This window comes from Peromyscus leucopus, chromosome 1 (assembly GCF_004664715.2).
Source record: "Peromyscus leucopus breed LL Stock chromosome 1, UCI_PerLeu_2.1, whole genome shotgun sequence".
In the NCBI taxonomy this organism is placed as follows: Eukaryota; Metazoa; Chordata; class Mammalia; order Rodentia; family Cricetidae; genus Peromyscus; species Peromyscus leucopus.
Genome location: NC_051063.1, coordinates 185440249 through 185458633, shown reverse-complemented (window position 1 = coordinate 185458633; position 18385 = coordinate 185440249). Strand labels below are relative to the sequence as shown.

General features: G+C 38.9%; 1 protein-coding gene across 1 annotated transcript; it reads left to right on the top strand.

Moving 5' to 3' along the window:
* Positions 1–1683: 1683 nt before the first annotated feature.
* LOC114684195 (killer cell immunoglobulin-like receptor 3DL1) lies at positions 1684–13448 on the top strand. Its single transcript, XM_037202168.1, has 9 exons — positions 1684–1745; positions 1973–2008; positions 6682–6966; positions 8106–8411; positions 10306–10599; positions 11380–11430; positions 11791–11958; positions 12363–12409; positions 12512–13448. The coding sequence occupies exons 1-9, from the start codon at positions 1709–1711 to the stop codon at positions 12665–12667; spliced, it is 1380 nt and encodes a 459-aa protein (XP_037058063.1). The 5' UTR covers positions 1684–1708; the 3' UTR covers positions 12668–13448.
* Positions 13449–18385: the final 4937 nt, after the last annotated feature.

Below are 18385 nucleotides of genomic sequence, written 5' to 3'. Positions count from 1 at the left end.
GATTAGATTCAGAGGTTTTTGTTTAAAAAAAGGAAAAAGAAAGATAAAGAAATAATAGGATAAATGGGTAGATCACAGAATCTACTCTAAAAAGAAAAGGGTAAGACATAAAAATGACAAAAGGTAGATTACTGAATCTATTATGAAAGGAAAAAATACTTTTAAAAAGGAACTACTTGTTTTAAATAAGATGAGTAATGAAAACTTTTTGTCTGAGTTTATCAAATGTTACTGGACTAGACATTGTTAATATATATAATGGAGTTTTTCGACTGAATCTGTCAAATAATGGACTAGACATTGTTAATGTAATCTTGACTGTGTATATTGTATTTACTTATTGGATATAATTTGTCTTGTATTAGTTATAAGCTTTTTAAATTTTAGACAAAAAGAGAGGAAATGTGGTGGTATTGTGTTCCCCAGAATATTGTGTACCTAATAAACTTATCTGGGGTCAGAGAACAGAACAGCCACTAGATACAAAGGCTAGAAAATGGTGGCACTCACACCTTTAATCCTAGCATTCCAGAGGCAGAAATCCCTCTGGATCTCTGTGAGTTCATGGCCACACTAGAAACAGCCAGGCATTGTGACACACACCTTTAATCCCAGAAAGTGAGCCTTTAATCCCAGGGAGTGGTGGTAGAAAGCAGAAAGGTATATAAGGTGTGAGGACCAGAAACTAGAAACATTTGGCTGGTTAAGCTTTTAGGTTTTGAGAAGCACAGTTCAGCTGAGAACCATTTGGATATGAGGACACAGAGGCTTCCAGTCTGAGGAAACAAGATCAGCTGAAAAGTTGGCTAGGCGAGGTTAACTGTGGCTTGTTCTGTCTCTCTGATCTTCCAGAGTTCACCCCAATAACTGGCCTCAGGTTTGATTTTATTAATAAGACTCTCTAAGATTCATGCTACAGTACATAATCACACAGACATGTACATATTCACACATAATTTAAAATGAAACTTTTAAAGACTCTAAACACTAGGTATTAAAATAAATTTCAGTTAAAGCAAAAACATACTTGCTTTGTTTCTTTGATTTTTGAAAATATGTACAATTTTATTATTCTAGAGAAACCACACAATCATATAAGAAACTGAACAAGTATAACCTGACCCTTGATTATTACTAGCATAATCATTTTGATTGACATATTGTGATTGCTGTTATAACATGAATCCTCATTGCACATGTTGCAAAGAACACAAGAGGATGCAATGAGTTTCAGATTTAAAAAGTATCAACATGCAAATATTTAGGACCATAATCAAATTTGATTATTTGGAATAAAATGTGTTGGGTCCAGAATACAAAACACAGTTGTAGTCATGGTAAATGCTGTGGCTGAAGAGCTGAAATCTGAACAATTTCCAAGACGCTGTGGTCCCCTAAAACCATAGTAAAAGGAGGGAGCGCTTTTGATGTCTGGGATGGAGACACACACCTTCAATCCAAGCCCATGGGAGGCCCTCTAGGGTAGACCTTTGAATTCAGGCCAGCCTGGACTACCTACAAGTGCATTCTAGGACAACCAGAACTACAGAGAAACCCTGTGTGGAAAAAAGTCAATAAATGTAAGGGTGAGAGCGGATGTGCTCTGTTGGTAATATTTTCATGCTGTGGTCACGTAGATGTGCCAAGCCTCTCAGAGCATCCTGTGAGTTTTATTCTGGCTCTGCCTCTTGTCAGCTAAAGCAGCACCATGCTGTACAGACAGCTCATGAACCTTGTGTGTACTGGTGAGTCCTCCTGGGAATGGGGGTGTGTGTCCTGGGAAATACTGTCCTGGGAGGCTGGATCCACCCACAGCAGAAACACTGGCATCCATGGTGGATTTTGGTGCATGAGTTTATCTTAACTAAATGGTTCCTGAATCTACTGTACAGAGGCCCAACAAGGAAAGGTAGGTCATATCACCAGGCTATTGGAAGGGGATAGATGATCCATCATGAGTTTTTCTTTTCAGGCTTCTTCCTAATCCTGAGGACCTTGGTACAAGCAGGTGAGTCTATCCTTAAAACCTTGAGATACTACCATTACCAATAGATAAGTTTCATTCTGACAGGAGAAAAAGCATCACAGAATGTTGACTGATGGATCTTGTGAGTGACTCTTTGGTGTGTTTTCTGAACTTCAAAGGTAAGACCTTAGAAACCTGCCTCTCAGTTCTCTCCCAGAAACTCTCAGAAACTGCCCCTGGCTGAGTTAGTCAACAACGTTGACCAGATAAATTTTTGTGGTCTTTATTTATTATTAATAATTTTTTATTCATTTTACATACCAGCCACAGATCCCCCTCTCATCCTTCCTCCTGTTCCCCAGTCTCTCCCCTGGAAAACCCACCCCTCATTCCTTCCTCTAACAAGGTAAGGCATCCCATGGGGAGTCAGCAGAGCCTGGTACATTCAGTTGAGTCGGGTCCAAGCCCCTCCCCCTGCATCAAAGCTGTGCAAGGTGTCCCAGCATAGGTAGTGAGCTCCAAAAAGCCAGCTCATGCACCAAGGATGGATCCTGATCCTACTGCCAGGGGCCTCCTTAAGCATATCAAGTTACAAAACTGTCTTACTTATGCAGAGGGCCTAGTCCAGTCCCATGGAGGCTCCTTGAGCCAGGGTTTTGCTGTGGAGCCCTGCTGTCCTAGAAGTTACTTTGTACAACAGGCTGCCCATGAATTCAGATATTGCCCTGCCTCAGACACCCAAGTGCTCTGATTAAAAGAGTGGTCTATAACACTGGGAGGATAATCAATATTTTCAAATAAAAAATAATCTTCCCTATTGCTACACTATCACGTGACCACCCCCACATATTTCGAGATTTTGATGTTATAATTTATGACTTTTTGAATATGTGTGTCACTTGACAAACCACTGAAGTTATTATTTTTCTTCAAACATCTGTGCTACAGATAGAATTTGTATACCACCAGCACACTATTGCAAACTCTTATATTGGCTTGCATTTACTGAGCTACTTTTGCTTTTTCTACATGAATATGTTTTCAGGTAACTCATTAGCAGCCTTTTCTTTCAGCTTAACTTCATAGCATTTCCTGTGCTTATTGTGATGAACTCTGTCTGCTACTATTTTTCTAAGAAATTAATTTTCCCCATTTCTGAAGATCAGTGTTGCTGACATTTATAGGCAGTGTCTCTCTTTGTTTTTTTCAACTTACCTTATTGAATATATCATCCTGAACCTCTTGAGGCCTGTAGGTCTTTGCTCAGAAGTCTGCCATGAGCTGTATTGGAAGTCTCACGTGTGTTCTTTGCTTCTTTTATCATTCTGATTTCAGGATCTCTTATTATAATTATATGCTCTCTGGTCATTATTATTTGGGTTGAATTTCTTTTGTGTCACTTGATCTTTTTTGTTCTTGACCATGTAAGTTTTACTCCACATTCAAGAATGCTCTATACTTTCTTCTCTACATTTTTTCTGTTTATTTTTATTAGTGCTGTTATTTCTTCTTTTAACATTTTTTTATTTTTTGAGAACACAATGTGTATTAGTTATATTCATCTCCTGCCTAAACTCATCCTAGTTCCATCCCCTCCTCTCCACATCCAAGGAAACCTCTCTATTTCTTTACACATTCTTGATTTTTATTACTGATAATTTGGTATTTGGGTAGTATCAAAAAATCCTGTCATTCTTCTTCATTATGTTTTCATTCAGTTTCTGTATTTATCTATCAGGATGCATAATGTCTGATGTAAGCTCACTCATTCTCCTATTGAATTAAGTGTATTATTGAAACACTATTAACTTTTTTAAATTTTGCATTTACTTGAGACACTCCCATGTGCACCTACATGAATGTGTTTTCATGTGTGAGTGTGTGTGTGTGTGTGTGTGTGTGTGTGTGTGTGTGTGGTATTGTATATACATGGAGTATTGCACAAGTGTGGAGGTCAAAGAACAACCTTCTTGAATCAGTTATCTATCTCCTCTCACCACATGAGTCCCAGTGATGGATTCCAGAGAGTCAGGCATGGTAGCAAGATCCTTTCCTACTTAGACATCAGGCTAGCCCACACATTTTCCAACTCAGTAGTTGTATTGTTTACCTAAAAGGGATGTTACCAAATTTTATGTTGTTCAATGATTCATTTCCAAATATTATAAAATATTCTAACAGTTTCTCTCTACATAGTTAGATCATGGCTATTGTTTTATAAAATACTTTTCTTTTTAAGTTTAATTTCTTGAGACTTTCATACATGAAAACTATCTTTGCATCATTTCTACCAATTGGCATATATCCAAATAACCTGACAGACTAAGGCATGGATGCTTTTTCAGTTTTGTTCTTTGCTGCTCTATTCTCAACAGCTAGGAGAAGGAAACAACTTAATGTTTTTCAGCATTTGAATGGATAACAAAAATATATTACATGTTCACTTTGGTATAGTAGTCAGTGGTAAGTAACAGTGACCATGAAAATCTGAGAAAAATAAATGAAACTATAAAATATTATACTGAGTGAGGCAACCCAGATCCAGAAAAAAACTGCAACATTTTTTCCATCATTTGTGCTTCATAGCTCCAAATCTTTAGTCATGGTTTCTTATAATTCTGTCATTTCATTAAAGATAAAATACTACTCTGAATTATTTATTATGGGCTCCATGGGTCTTCCTTTCCTCTGTGCTCACTACCAGAACCTCACCATTGTTCTCTGTTAATGTTTGACTTCTCTGATTCATATTTAAGTTCTGACACAAACACACCTGCATATTGAAGAGAACCACCTCCTCTGCCATATGCAGAAGTTCTTTGGTTGGAAATAGACCTTTGCTATATAATCTAACCTGAGAATGAAGTTGAGCAAATCGGTTGCAATCTTGTACCAGATGACCTTGGTGTCAATGTCTGCAGTTTGACTAGCTTGCATCCTTTGTTTTGAGATCAGATATTGTTGCTACTTGGGCTTCTGGCTCAGTAAGATCACTGACCACACTCCACAATCAGGGACAGTTTCTCACTGGGTCCATAATCGCCTCTACCAGGGCAGTGTTGCAAGATGCCATCACTGGCTGGAGTCCATACTGTCTTCACTGTAGTGTTTTGCTATTGTCTCTTTCCTCATGAACATCCACCATGTGGCTACAGAACATGGACCAAGATGCATGGGCTGTCAATCATGAATCCAAATCCTTTTCATCACCAAGTGATCCAAGTAGCAGAACAATACTATATTTTCAATTTTTATCATGCCAGGAGCTTTGAAAAGGTGGAAAAACTATATATCTGCCTCTAACTTACCACTCTTAGTGTAGAAAAATGAGCCAGTATAACCTCTGTGAATGAAACTCTATGCAAGAGTGCCTTAGGGACACTGTACTTCCAAGGACTATTCCCTCCTATTTTTGTGGATTTTCTCAATTCTGTGGTCCTATGGGCTGGCTCATCCTCATCGCTTAAGTCTAGAAAAATCACAATGTAATTCTAATCTGAGTATTGTGACATATCTAGATTAGTGTGTTGCTTGAGTTTTCCTGCCTTGCCCACAGTCAGGACAAATCTTTGTCACCCGCCAGTCCCACAGCCGCTCAGACCCAACCAAGTAAACACAGAGACTTATATTGCATACAAACTGTATGGCCGTGTCAGACTTCTTGCTAACTGTTCTTATAGCTTAAATTAATCCATTTCCATAAATCTATACCTTGCCACGTGGCTGGTGGCTTACCGGCATCTTCACATGCTGCTGGTCATGGCGGCGGCTGCAGTGTCTCTCTCCTCAGCCTTCCGCTTCCCAGAATTCTCCTCTCTCCTTGTCCCACCTACTTCCTGCCTGGCCACCTATTTCCTGCCTGGTCACTGGCCATCAGTATTTTATTTAAATAGAATGATATCCACGGCATTAGTGATGGTAAATCAAGGGCATTCCTTTTCTGCCATATTAGTGGCCACAATTTCTATCTGTCATATCACAAATGAATCTTTTCCTCTAATCGTCTGATATAATTTCTTTTGAGATTACATTTTCTATGACCAAATCTACTTTGTTATTTAATACTTAAGCAAAAATCTTAGGTAACATATCTTAGCATAATAGAAAGATATACCATATGAAATGTTTTAGTTGAGGGAGCACTCATTACAGGAAAATTATCTTATTGTATTGGGTAGTTTCCTTGGAAAGATGTGATACATACAAGTCTGCTCACCCCATAAAGGAAACCTATGACAGAGCAAACAATAATTGCACCAGATTCCAAATATGTGAATCTGTAGGTTTACCAAGAGTACTAATAGTAGTATGAGTAACAGGGTTATTTTCAGAAGCAAGGGATGACTCAAAGCTTTACTTAAAACACACCTCACTATGTGTAAGTATCATGAAAACCAAAACCCTGTAGATTTCTGCACAACTTGAATACAACTCAGCAGGTCTTAGATATTAACAAGGAGAGCTCAGCTGGCCCAGTAGTTTACTCTCTCTATAGAGCTGGGAACGGCCACTGGTGAATGTTGCAAGTTTCTATTTCCAGTCCATACAATATTTGTTTATCACCTGAACATCTCAGCCTCTCATATCAAAACAGGGATGTTTCAATTCAGAAAAAAATGTTATATGTAGGACTCCAAAGCCATGAAAATTTGAGGCTCAGTTCTTGAGGATGAATGGGCATCACTACATTTTTTACTCTGTCCATCTTTCTGCAGGAAGTCATGACAAGCCTTCACTGTCTGCCTTACCAAGCCATGTTGTTGCTCGGGGACAAAATGTGACTCTTATCTGTGACACTCATAATGAGTCTTTGACATTCAAGCTGTACAAAGAATTTGGGGCTGCTGTACCTCAGTTACATGAAGAAATATTCCAAAAGAACTATGTCTTGGGTCCTATGACTCCAGAATATTCTGGAACATACAGATGCTATTGTAACAGTCATCAATACACTAATGAACTGTCATCACACAGTGACCCTCTGAAGATCATAATTTCAGGTGAGAGTCTATATTTTGAGTGTCCCTTCATTCACTCCAAACCTCCCAACCTTAGAATTTCCAAGGAATATTAGGCAGAGTCTCATCATTATAAAGAATATTTAACACAGGGAATTGGATACTGCTATGGCCATAACATAAACCCAAGGACATGCACTTTCTTGTACCTAACACTTCCTAAGTGTTAAACAAATCAAGGAAAATTGGGATTAAAGATGGAATTCAAGGACTAGCAAGTTGACATCAGGATGAGAGAATGTCCTGAATTACCCTGTAGAACAAAAAGAATACTTGTAACAAAATAAGAAAAATGCAGTTGTAGGCAAAACAAATCAGTATGAAGGACACAATTTATTGCTAACTCTGACAGTGGAGGAGGATCCAAGTGCCAAGGATTGCATGAGGCCTCTGGAAGCTGGAAGGCAAAAATAATGGATACTTCCCTAGTGATTTCAGCAGTATCATATTCATGCATATAACTGATTTATGCTATTTGGGCTTGTTTCATAATTCTGATCTTCAAAACACTTGTGTTCTTTTTAATAATCATGTTTGTATAATTTGTTATGGTAGTGACTGAAAAATAATACAGGAATTCAATCAAGGGCAAATAAAGAACTCAGCAGGAAAGTGTAGCAGTCAATAAAGTCAGGAAGGTAATATTTTGGGAGGAAATAATGCTCATGATGTCAGATTTGGAATGCCTTACAGAAGTTTGATCTGTAGAGAAGGCCAGAAGAGATTCCCTGATACCAACCTTTACTATTAACTCTCTTATCTTGCCAATGATTATACTTAGTCCAAAGTAGCATCTAAAGAACGCATTAAGGAACCTGGCAGGAAGCTTGCCATGTTTTGTGCCTTCCCAGAACTTAGAAAGGGACAATAGTGGCTAGGGTAGACAGGTTCAGCAGATACACTCTCACAAGAAGCCAAGGGAAAATGTTGTGCTGCAACAAGAGTCATAGAAGTGGGAAATGTTCAGAAAATGATGGAGGAGTTTGTTTACAAAGTTAAAATAAACAGAAACAAGGACACCGGGACACAGACAGGAAATACAGCTGAAGGAGGAAAACCATAGGTTTTCTGGGATTCATAGATTGGTGTCAGGTTCATACTCACAATCTCTTTATTTCTAGGAATCTACAGGAAGCCTTTCTTCTTGACCCTGCCAACTCTCCTGATAAATTCAGGAGAGAAGGTGAAACTGGAGTGTCATTCAGAGATTATGTTTGACAACTTCATTTTGACTCTACACAAAAATAAGATAACCAAGGACTCTATCCAGCTTTCTGCAGAATCTCATCTTGGGGGGTCCCATGCCAACTTTTCAATAGGTCCTGTGACGCCTGACCATGCTGGGACTTACACATGCTATGGTTCTTACAATCAAACACCATATGAGTGGTCCGAATCCAGTGACCCTGTTGACATAAAGATCACAGGTAAGAGGGTGTTATCTACCCTTCATCCTCTCTGTGGTGCAAAGAAATTATTCTATAGACTGCAAGTCCTGGGATGTCATGAGTAATATGAGGGTGTCAAACTTAGAGAAAGGCAGCCTTGGTGAGTTTATTACTGACATGAACAATGAAAACAGAGATACAAAAACAGATCACTGGTTACAATGGAAGGCACAGCTACAGGGAAATCAAAGGAGTTATAACTGGGAGTAAGGAAAAAGAGGCAGCTTGATGAGCTTGATATGAATAAAAGACAATGAAGTCTTTTTCTAATGTTCAAAGGCCTTGAAAGTGCAGGATTTTGATTGCCTTCTACAGACACAGGACATCTGCAAGAATACATAGACATATTGTAAGTCTGACCTGAGTTCATGTGAAGGGTGGGGCTGGTTCTTCATGAGTCCTGAAGTCTTGGTACAGATGGCACCCTTAGAATTTCTGTCTAGACTGTCATGATTCCTTTCTGGTGGTTGACCCATTATTCATCCCAGAATAGTATTACCTTGGGTAACTGAGTAGATCACCAATCACTGTCTGTTCTCCATATCACCACACTCTTGTCAGTTCATGTTCTAAGTTATTCAGACATTTGAGGATGGCTGAAGGAAAAAAATCTGATAGGGTGCCTGCTGGGATAAGCAGACACATGTAAAACAGAGACATGGAAATATATGCACACAGTAACTCAGACAGGGCCTGAGAGAAAGATTCAAAGATGGAAAGTGCTGAGGAAATAATAAGCATGGCATGGGAAGAGAAAACGTGTAAAAGTCTTAAGCTTGAATGGAAGACTTGAAAGTAGAGGTGGAGAAGTAATGGCAAATGCTGTAAGTTTCCAGACAAAACTAGGGAGGCAGATGGTAGATCACACTTGAACAGTACACATGCTAAGAGAAACAAGAGAAGGAAGATCATCTTGTCCCCATACCAAGGGAAACAAACACATTTCATAGAACATCCTGTGCTTTGAAAAGAGAGACTAATTAAAATGGATTGCAAAAAGAGAAGATAGAATATGAAAAACATAGAATGAAGTCAGATTCTGGATTATCAGCATACATAGGATGAAGGAGTTATAGGTTATGAAATTGGAAACTAACCATGAGGGGAGAGGAGATTTACAAGCAGGGATGGGGAAAGAGGTGGAATACACATGCCATGGAAGAGTAAATGGGGGGAAAGGACCAGCAAAGGTGGTACAAGTGAGGGAACCAGGAAGAACTGTCTGAGGATGTCTTAACGAAATCCATTACACTGCACTCTAATTAAAACAAAATAACCTGTGCCTCTAATTAAAAGAATTGATTGACAAAACATTTGGAAAAACTGAAAGGACAAAATATAACATAATGGAATCAGTGGAAGTTTGTGGACAAGAGTGAATAACAGCATAAATATGATCCACATTAGATATATAAATATATATGAGACATCACTTAAAGAAAAAGAGGCCAGAAAATTTTTAATTATATTTTAATTTCAAGTTTTTATTGAAAATAAATACACTAATACATTATATACACAAGAAAATTTCATAAGGCATTCAATAGCTATATAAAGTTAACATGTTAATGAAAACAAACTTTAGAAACACAGATGGTATGAACCAATGCATATAGAGGCAGACACTGGCAAAAAGCAAAAAATGGGGTACAATGTATGATTGCAGGATTGAATTCAGAGCCTCGAAAAAACAATATAGGAGGTAAGAGGGAGAGGGGAAAATCATGAAGTAGAAAAAAGGAGAGATATAGGCGGGAGAGAGACAGACAGACAGACAGAGATGAGAGACCAGGAAGGAGAAGAGAGAAATGAGGAGGAAATAAACACTGGTAAAGAACAGCCCCTCTAAATGTCTCTGCCTCCTTTCTTCCAGGTTTATACAAGAAACCTTCTCTTTCAGCCCTTATAGACCCTGTGGTGACATCAGGAGAGAACATGACCTTGTCCTGTGTGTCTGACCATCAGTTTGACATGTTCCATCTCTCCAGAGAAGGAGTGCCTCAGGGACATGGGCTGCCTGTAGTTAAGAGCCACAATGAGACATTTCAGGCCAATTTCTATCTTGGCTATGTGATCCAGGCAGGGACCTATAGATGTTATGGCTCTTTCCGTAATTCTTCCAATGTGTGGTCATCCTCAAGTGACCCATTGTACATTCCTGTCACAGGTATGAAAGCCATACAAATATGACTGATGAAATACTAAAGCCATATCTGAGAATCATTGTACTGATGATAGAGAGAAAGTTCTTAGGCAGCTACAGAAAATGGTTACTGGGAGTTATTTATAATATATATATATATAATATATATATATAAATAATACTATATATATATCACATTATATATGTATATATATATAAATGACTCAGTAAGATACACATTTACATATGTATATATATTTGTGTGTGTCTAAACACATGTAACAATATTAATCAAAGAAAAATAGGCTTTCAACTTAAGGGGTGTGTGGAAAAGCTTGGAGAAAGTTTACCTGGGAGGGGATGGAGAGATGAAAGTGAGATAGTTGTATTTCATTTAAGAACTTTTTAAAAAAGACATGGAATTTGAGAATGGCTATCAGATTATGAAATAATAGACAAGGAGCCTCCCAAACAGTGCTTATGCTGCTTGGCCAGTCACACTGGGATGTGTATGTATTCAGGGAGAATAAAAAAAGTCAGGACAGACTCATTAAAGATACGATTGGCATCAGTTTGGGCAGATCAGAGATGGTACAGTCCTCCTGATCTCTTCCTCACATACATTCCCTATTGTCTCATCACAATTTGAAATCCAAGGAGAAAATCCACAAAGAAAACTATATAATAGCAATCCTGTAAGAGACAGAGTGGGTGTTGGTTACTGTCCAAATTTAAAAAATGTTCCTTAAGGGGAAGGCAGACAGCCTCTGATGAACTCTCTCCCTCTCTTGTCCCCTTCTCCAGTTAACTCAACAAGAAACTGCACTTCATGTACAGAACCAGATTCCAAAACTAGTGAGTAAATGATACATCTTCTCCATTGTGGAAACTTAGGGAACAAAAAATCTAGGGTTCCTGTTTTGGCTCAGCTCCGATTATGAAGTTGTGGTATCTGTATTAATCAGTATCTATCACAAATATAAACTACCTTGATGAGAATTGAGAAAAGAATTAATATATGGGTGTAATGATAAGTCATTAGGAGTCAGTTTAATATTCTTTCCATTAAGCAGAACATTATTGGTGGGTTCTCCATCAAGACTCTTGTCCTAAAGCAGCATTGTATCAATTATCCATCAATCAATAAATATTATGCAATTTGTCAAAATGTGGACATTAAGATTTGCCTCTTATTAGGTTCATGTCTTCTTCCAGATATTCACAGGAACATGTATATTCTGATTGGCCTGTCAGTGACCATGATCCTTGTCTTCCTCATCATCCTGCTTTACTTTTGTTACTTGGCCAAAAAGAGCAAGTCTCAGGAAGAAGCCAGTGAGTGTCAACTGAGTAACACGAGGAACCAAGACTGGAGAAATACAGGTGTGTTTTCTTCATTTACAAATGATACTTGGGCAAAGACAGGGAAACTGAGGCAGGGATTTCTAGAGAGAAATAGAGTCCTTGCTCTTCCCCTCAGCTCTCAGACCACTGACTAATTCTTCAATGAATCTTCTGCATCTTCACATCCAAAGCTAATATTGAAGAGAAGGTTTTACGAAAGAGAGTAAGGGGGAGAGAGAATATGCTAAAGAAAGAATTATTAGGGTACACCATGTGTGGGATGTGACTGTGAATATAGAGCAGCAGAAAATCTGATTCTAATTTGCCACAGGTGAGCAAACTTGGTTTTTTCCATACATCTCACTAGCACTTTGGATTTAAAATGAGAGTGCATAAGTCCTTTATTATGTGTGTTTGATTACTTCTGTGTCCTAACAATGCAGCCATCATGGACCAGGACTCTGACATGAGAACAACACTGAACAGACAGGTAGGTCCTCCTGAGTCTGCCCTCTTCCATACAGTTTAATATTCTTTCATTCTCTGCAAGAATGTATGCACACAACATCACTTGACATTTACCTATTCCTAGGATCCTGAAAGACAAGAAGTGCAGGATGTGGCATACTTAGAATTTGATCAGATGATCTTCAAACAAAAATTGACCACTCCCAATTCCAGATTCCCAAGGACTTTTCCACAGATCCCACTGTGTACATGGAAGTCAGGAAATGTTACGCTGAGATGAAAGATCTTCTTCATCCCATGAGCTCTTAAAGAAAGCTCTGAGGAAGTCCTCTGTGGGGACCACAGTCCTTTCTCCAGTAAAGACTGATAGATGCAGTGAAACAACAGCTGGAATGTGAAGACAGAGGTCTATAATTTTTTGACCATCCTTTATTATTCTCATATGGTTCTCACAGTGACTTTCCTTTACTTATGAAAGTATGGTCCTCATTAACTCCTCCAAAGTAATCAAACCCTTTTGCTTAGTACTTAGGTATGTATTTCATTTCACTCTGGCAGACCACTACAAACGTTCTACCTGTACATTGTTGACCTACTTGAAGCTATTTTAAGTATCTTACAATTGCAGATCAACAGGAGGCTCACTCTGTATTGCTAATATGTAATAATGTTATACAAAATAATGGTTTTTAAGGCAAATTTGTATATGTATAAAATCTATGTTGATCATAATTCATACCCAGTTACCCTATATTGACTTTCCACCATTCCTGATGATATCATTCACCAAGCCCACTCTTAACATTGGGTTTTATATTTTGCTGTACTGTGTACCCTAAATGCTGTAAGTCAAAGTCTTCTCTCACCAGAAGAATCTTCATATTTCTTTAATATTTCAATGTAGGCTTCCCCAATATTGAAACATTTTCTAAGATGTGGTTGAAATAAACACCTCCTACTCTCATCATTCAATTACCTTCCTATTGAAAAATTAGTTTATCAGTCCTTGGATGGGGTTTCTGGTACAACTATTAGGGTGTTTGGCCATCCCATCACCAGAGTAGGTCAGTCCCAGCTGTCTCTCGGCCATTGCCAGCAGTCTTTTGTGGGGGTATCTTTGTGGATTTCTGTGGGCCTCTTTAGCACTTTGTTTCTTCCTTTTCTCATGTGGTCTTCATTTACCATGGCCTCCTATTCCTTGTTCTCCCTCTCTGTTCTTGATTCAGCTGGGATCTCCTGCTCTCTTTCCCTCAACCCTTGCCCTTCATTACTCCCATTCATGTCCAGGTTGTTCATGTAGATCTCATCCATTTCTCCATCATTGGGCAATCCTCGTGTCTTTCTTGGGGTCCTATTTTCCAGGTAGCCTCACTGGTGATGTGAGTAGCAGTCCAGTCATCTTTGTTCCACATCTAGTATCCTCCTATGAGTAGGTACATACCATATTTGTCTTTCTGAGTCTGGGTCACCTCACTCAGGATGATTTTTTCTAGATTCATCCATTTGCCTGCAAACCTCATGATGTCATTGCTTTTCTCTGCTGAGTAGTATTCCGTGGTGTATATGTGCCACAATTTATTTATCCATTCTTCAGTTGAAGGGCATCTAGGTTGTTTCCAGGTTCTGGATGCAGACATCCACGGCTAGGCCCCAGGTGGAGCGCCGGGAGTCTAATTAGCGAGAAAGAGGAGGGTTTATATGGGCAAGAATTGTTGAAACCAAGGTTGGATAAAGCACAGGGACAAATAGCCAAAAGAATGGGAACACATGAACTATGAACCAAAGGCTGAGGGGCCCCCAACTGGATCAGGCCCTCTGAATAGGTGAGATAGTTGATTGGCTTGATCTGTTTGGGAGTCATCTAGGCAGTGGTACCAGGCCCTGGGCTCATTGCATGAGTTAGCTGTTTGAAACCTGGGACTTATGCAGGGACGCTCAGCTCAATCTGGAAGGAGGGGACTGAACCTTCCTGGACTGAGTCTATCAGGTTTATCTCAGTCCTCGGGGGAGGCCTTGCTCTGGAGGAGGTGGGAATGTGGGGTGGGCTGGGGGCAAGGGGAGGGGGCAGGAAGGGGGAGAACAAGGGAATCTGTGGCTATTATGTAGAACTGAATAGTATTGTAAAATAAAATAAAATAAATATATAAAAAAAGAAAAGTTAGTTTCTCTGAATTGAAATATTGCCTTTTGGAGGAGAAATCATTAAGACACCAGAAGTAAACTAAACTTCAAAAGACTCAGGAAGATGCTGAGACATACACAATTCACAGGGGTCCTCCCTAATTTTGCATGAGTAATAACAAAAGCAGAGGAGACCCTCAAGTTTACCAAGCTGCACAATATGTCAGGAGCTGCAGGGATTCAAGTTTCCTGTAGCCTCACCCATGTTGGCATTGGCTTTGGGGGTGCTTCAAATTTGTGTCACTCATGCTCCCATAATCATTTCCTCGTGCATTAGGATGGCTAAAGTTACATTGATGGCTAAGTATATGTTGAAAGTTGGAAGTTTCTGTAATTAAAAGAACTAGATATAAAAATTGAATTTACACATGATAAAGTCTGCTTATATTTTATTTTTAACTGTCTGGTATGTTATAAATATAGCAATTCTTTTTCTGTTTCTCCAAATAAAAGGTTTCTTTGTACCAGATGATACTTTGTTTGCACATAGACGGAATGTTTACTTTAGGTACTTGGCCTTTAAAATCACCTGACTGAGGTGTCTGGGTGCTGCATTCAGGAATCCCAAGTCGCAGATATGTACGTGGTGCCACTATATGAATAAGAATCCCTTCTTTGTTAAACTTTATTAATGGTGTTGTCTCCTGAGTTTGTCATTGTTGGATGGGTGTTTTGTTCCTTGCTTCTTTTTTCTCTCAGATTTTCTGACCTAAGTGGCCAGTGGTTCTGGTGACTAGAAAGTCATCAGATCCAGTAGGGTACCTCCCCTGGGTATTGTGTAGTCTGTGAGACATCTGTGAGTTTTGGGTGCAAAAGTTGCTCTGAGGTTCCGAGAACCCATGTTGTCTCTGGGGCTCAGGATACCCGCTTAGTCTCTGGGATTCCTAATATATTGTGGCCTCCAGTAAAGTAGAAGTTTTCTGCCAAAGTTGTGGGATGGGATATGGAGCTTGGGGAAGAAGGAGCAGTTGGGGACTGTTGGGGCAGGTTTATGGAGTTCAAGCTGGCAGTGGGTAGTTTCTTTCCTTGGGTCCTAAGAACCAGCCTGGCTTTGGATAAACAGAAGTGTTCTGCTAAAGTTGTGGGTTGGAATATGGAGCCTAGGGGAAGGGGTACTGACGGGACCTGTTGGGTGGGCTTTAAGGAATGTTAGTGGGCAGTGGGCAGTGTTTTACCTTGGGTACCTAGAACCAGCCTGGCCTCCCATAAATCAGAAGTCTTCTGCTGAATTTGTAGGCTGGAAAATGGAACCCAGGAGAGAGGGTACAGTCTGAGGCCTTGTGGCATGATGTAAGGTGTGCTAGCAGGCAATGGATGGTGTATTATCTTGGGTTATTAGAAACAGCCTGACCTCCAGTAAAACATCAAGAGTTGTGGCAAACTCAGGAACCAGCATGTAGACTTATGATCATTCAAAAACCAGTTGCCAAAATGCCTGTATAAGGACACAATCAACATTAGAAAGGGCAACATAGTACCTCTAGAGCCCAGCTATCTTACAATAGCAAGACCTAAACATTCCAAGCCAGGGGAAGCATAAGAAAATGACCTCAAAATCAAATTTATGAAGATGATAGCAGTTGCTAAAGAGGAAATTTTTAAAAATCCCTTAAGTAAATTGAAGAAAAGACAAATAAAAATTGGATGAAATAAATAAATCTCATAATATGCCAAGAAAATTAACAGAAAAAAAACAGATGAATGAAACCATTCAAGACAAGAAAATGGAAATAGAATCAAAAGAGAAAACACAACAGCAGGGAAATATGGAAATAGAAAATCTGGGGAAGTAAACAGGAACTACACATGTAAGCATCACAAACAGAATATAAGAGATGGAAGAGAGAATCTCAGGCATAGAGGAAATAATAGAGGAAATAGATTAATCAGTCAGTCAAGAAAATGTTAAATCTAAAACATTCTGAACACAAAACATCCAGGAAATCTGGGGTACTGTGAAAGTGCCAAACCTAAGAATCATACAGTTGAATATCCTGCCCTGCACAGCATACACACTGAAAATGGTAGCTACAAAAACTGCTGAGAGTAGGGCTAGTGAAATGGCTCATGAGTTAAGAGTGCTTGTGATGTAGAAGAGGACCTGTGTTCAGTTCCTGTCACCCATGTGTGGTTGCTCACAACCAACTTTAATTCCATTTCCAGAGGATCTAATGCATATGTGAACATACAAATATACATGCACATTGATATAATTAAAATTGATATGTTAAAATTTTTCTGAAAATAAAAACCTGATCTGAGGAGGAAAAAATGATGTAGTAAAGATCAGTAATAACTCCTTGGTGTGTACCTAAAGGTATCTAATACTGAACGCTGATAATACTTGCACACACATGTCGATTGCCACTGTGTTCACAGTATCCAAGACAGGGAACCAGGCTAGATGCCTGTCAACAGATGAGTTCGAGTTAAGAAATGTGGTATACATATCTCAAATGGATTCTTATGCAGCCATAAAGAATAATGAAGTGATGCCATTTGAAGGATAGTGGATAGCACTGGGGGTCATCAAGTTAAATAAAATAAGTTAGGAAAAGAAAGATAAATATGACAATTTCTTCCATATGCATAATCTAGATTTAAATGTGAGTGGAAGTTTGTGTGTGTGTGTGTGTGTGTGTGTGTGTGTGTGACATGAAATGTATATTTACTTTCTTATGGTGAATTCATCCAATCTGTCTTTATGTGTTTTGTTATAAAAGCAGAAGAAATGGGAGAAGTTTGGGGATAGGAACTGAGTTCTGAGGTAAGAAAGAGGAGCAAAGAAGATAGTAGGGGAGGAGATATAAGCAAGGGACAGTATGTATGTATGTATGTATGTATGTATGTATGTATGTATGTATGAAAATATCATGGTGCCATTATTTTATACACTAAAAATACCTTAATGTCAAAAAAGAAAAACTCAGCTGTATAAAACCCACACAACAAAAAGACAGAAATTGTCAAAATCTTACTGTATTAAACAGTTCTAAAAATAAGTAGCAATATTTTTTATTCCAAAAAAGCAATACTTTGTGGAACAAAAAAGTATAAATGCTCAAACTGGTGAAGCTCTGAACAAAACCAGACCCATAACACCATAATTCTGTAAGTAATTCTAATAAACACAGTAGTTCAGTAAAATAGACCTAAAAGGATCATTTATTTGACCTGTCATTGGTACCATATCTGGGATCAACAGATGAATGCACTTATCTTCTGAAAAGGAGTCACACAACCTATGTACACACTACCAGTCTTATATATGGTTTCCATTTACTGTGATAAAACCCCATGACCAAAAGCTCATTGAGGTAAGAGCTTATTTGGATGATATATCTTACATATCCCTGGTCACAATCCCCTGAGGGAAGCCAAGGCAGAAATTTGAAGGCAGGAATAGCAGCAGATGCAATGAAGATTCACCACATACTGGATTGTTCCTCATGCCTTGCTCAACCTACTTTCTTGCACAATTTAGGATGACCTGCTGAGGAGTGGTGTCACCCACAGTGGTCTAGGCTTTCCTACACCATGAAATAAGACAATGGCCAACAGACTTGCCTAGGGGTAATGATGTGGAAGAGTTTTCTCAGTTGAGTGTACCACTTCCCAAATGGCTATAGCTTGTTTCAAACTGAAAAACCAAAAACCAAAACAAAACAAAGCACAAGTCAGATACTATGCCATATGTTCTTTTTGCATTTTCATACTGTGACTGTGAGATACATCTTTTTTGTGTGTGTGTGTGTGTGTGTGTATGTGTGTGTGTGTGTGTACTTGCCTGCCTGCCTGCCTGTCTGTCTGTTATTTG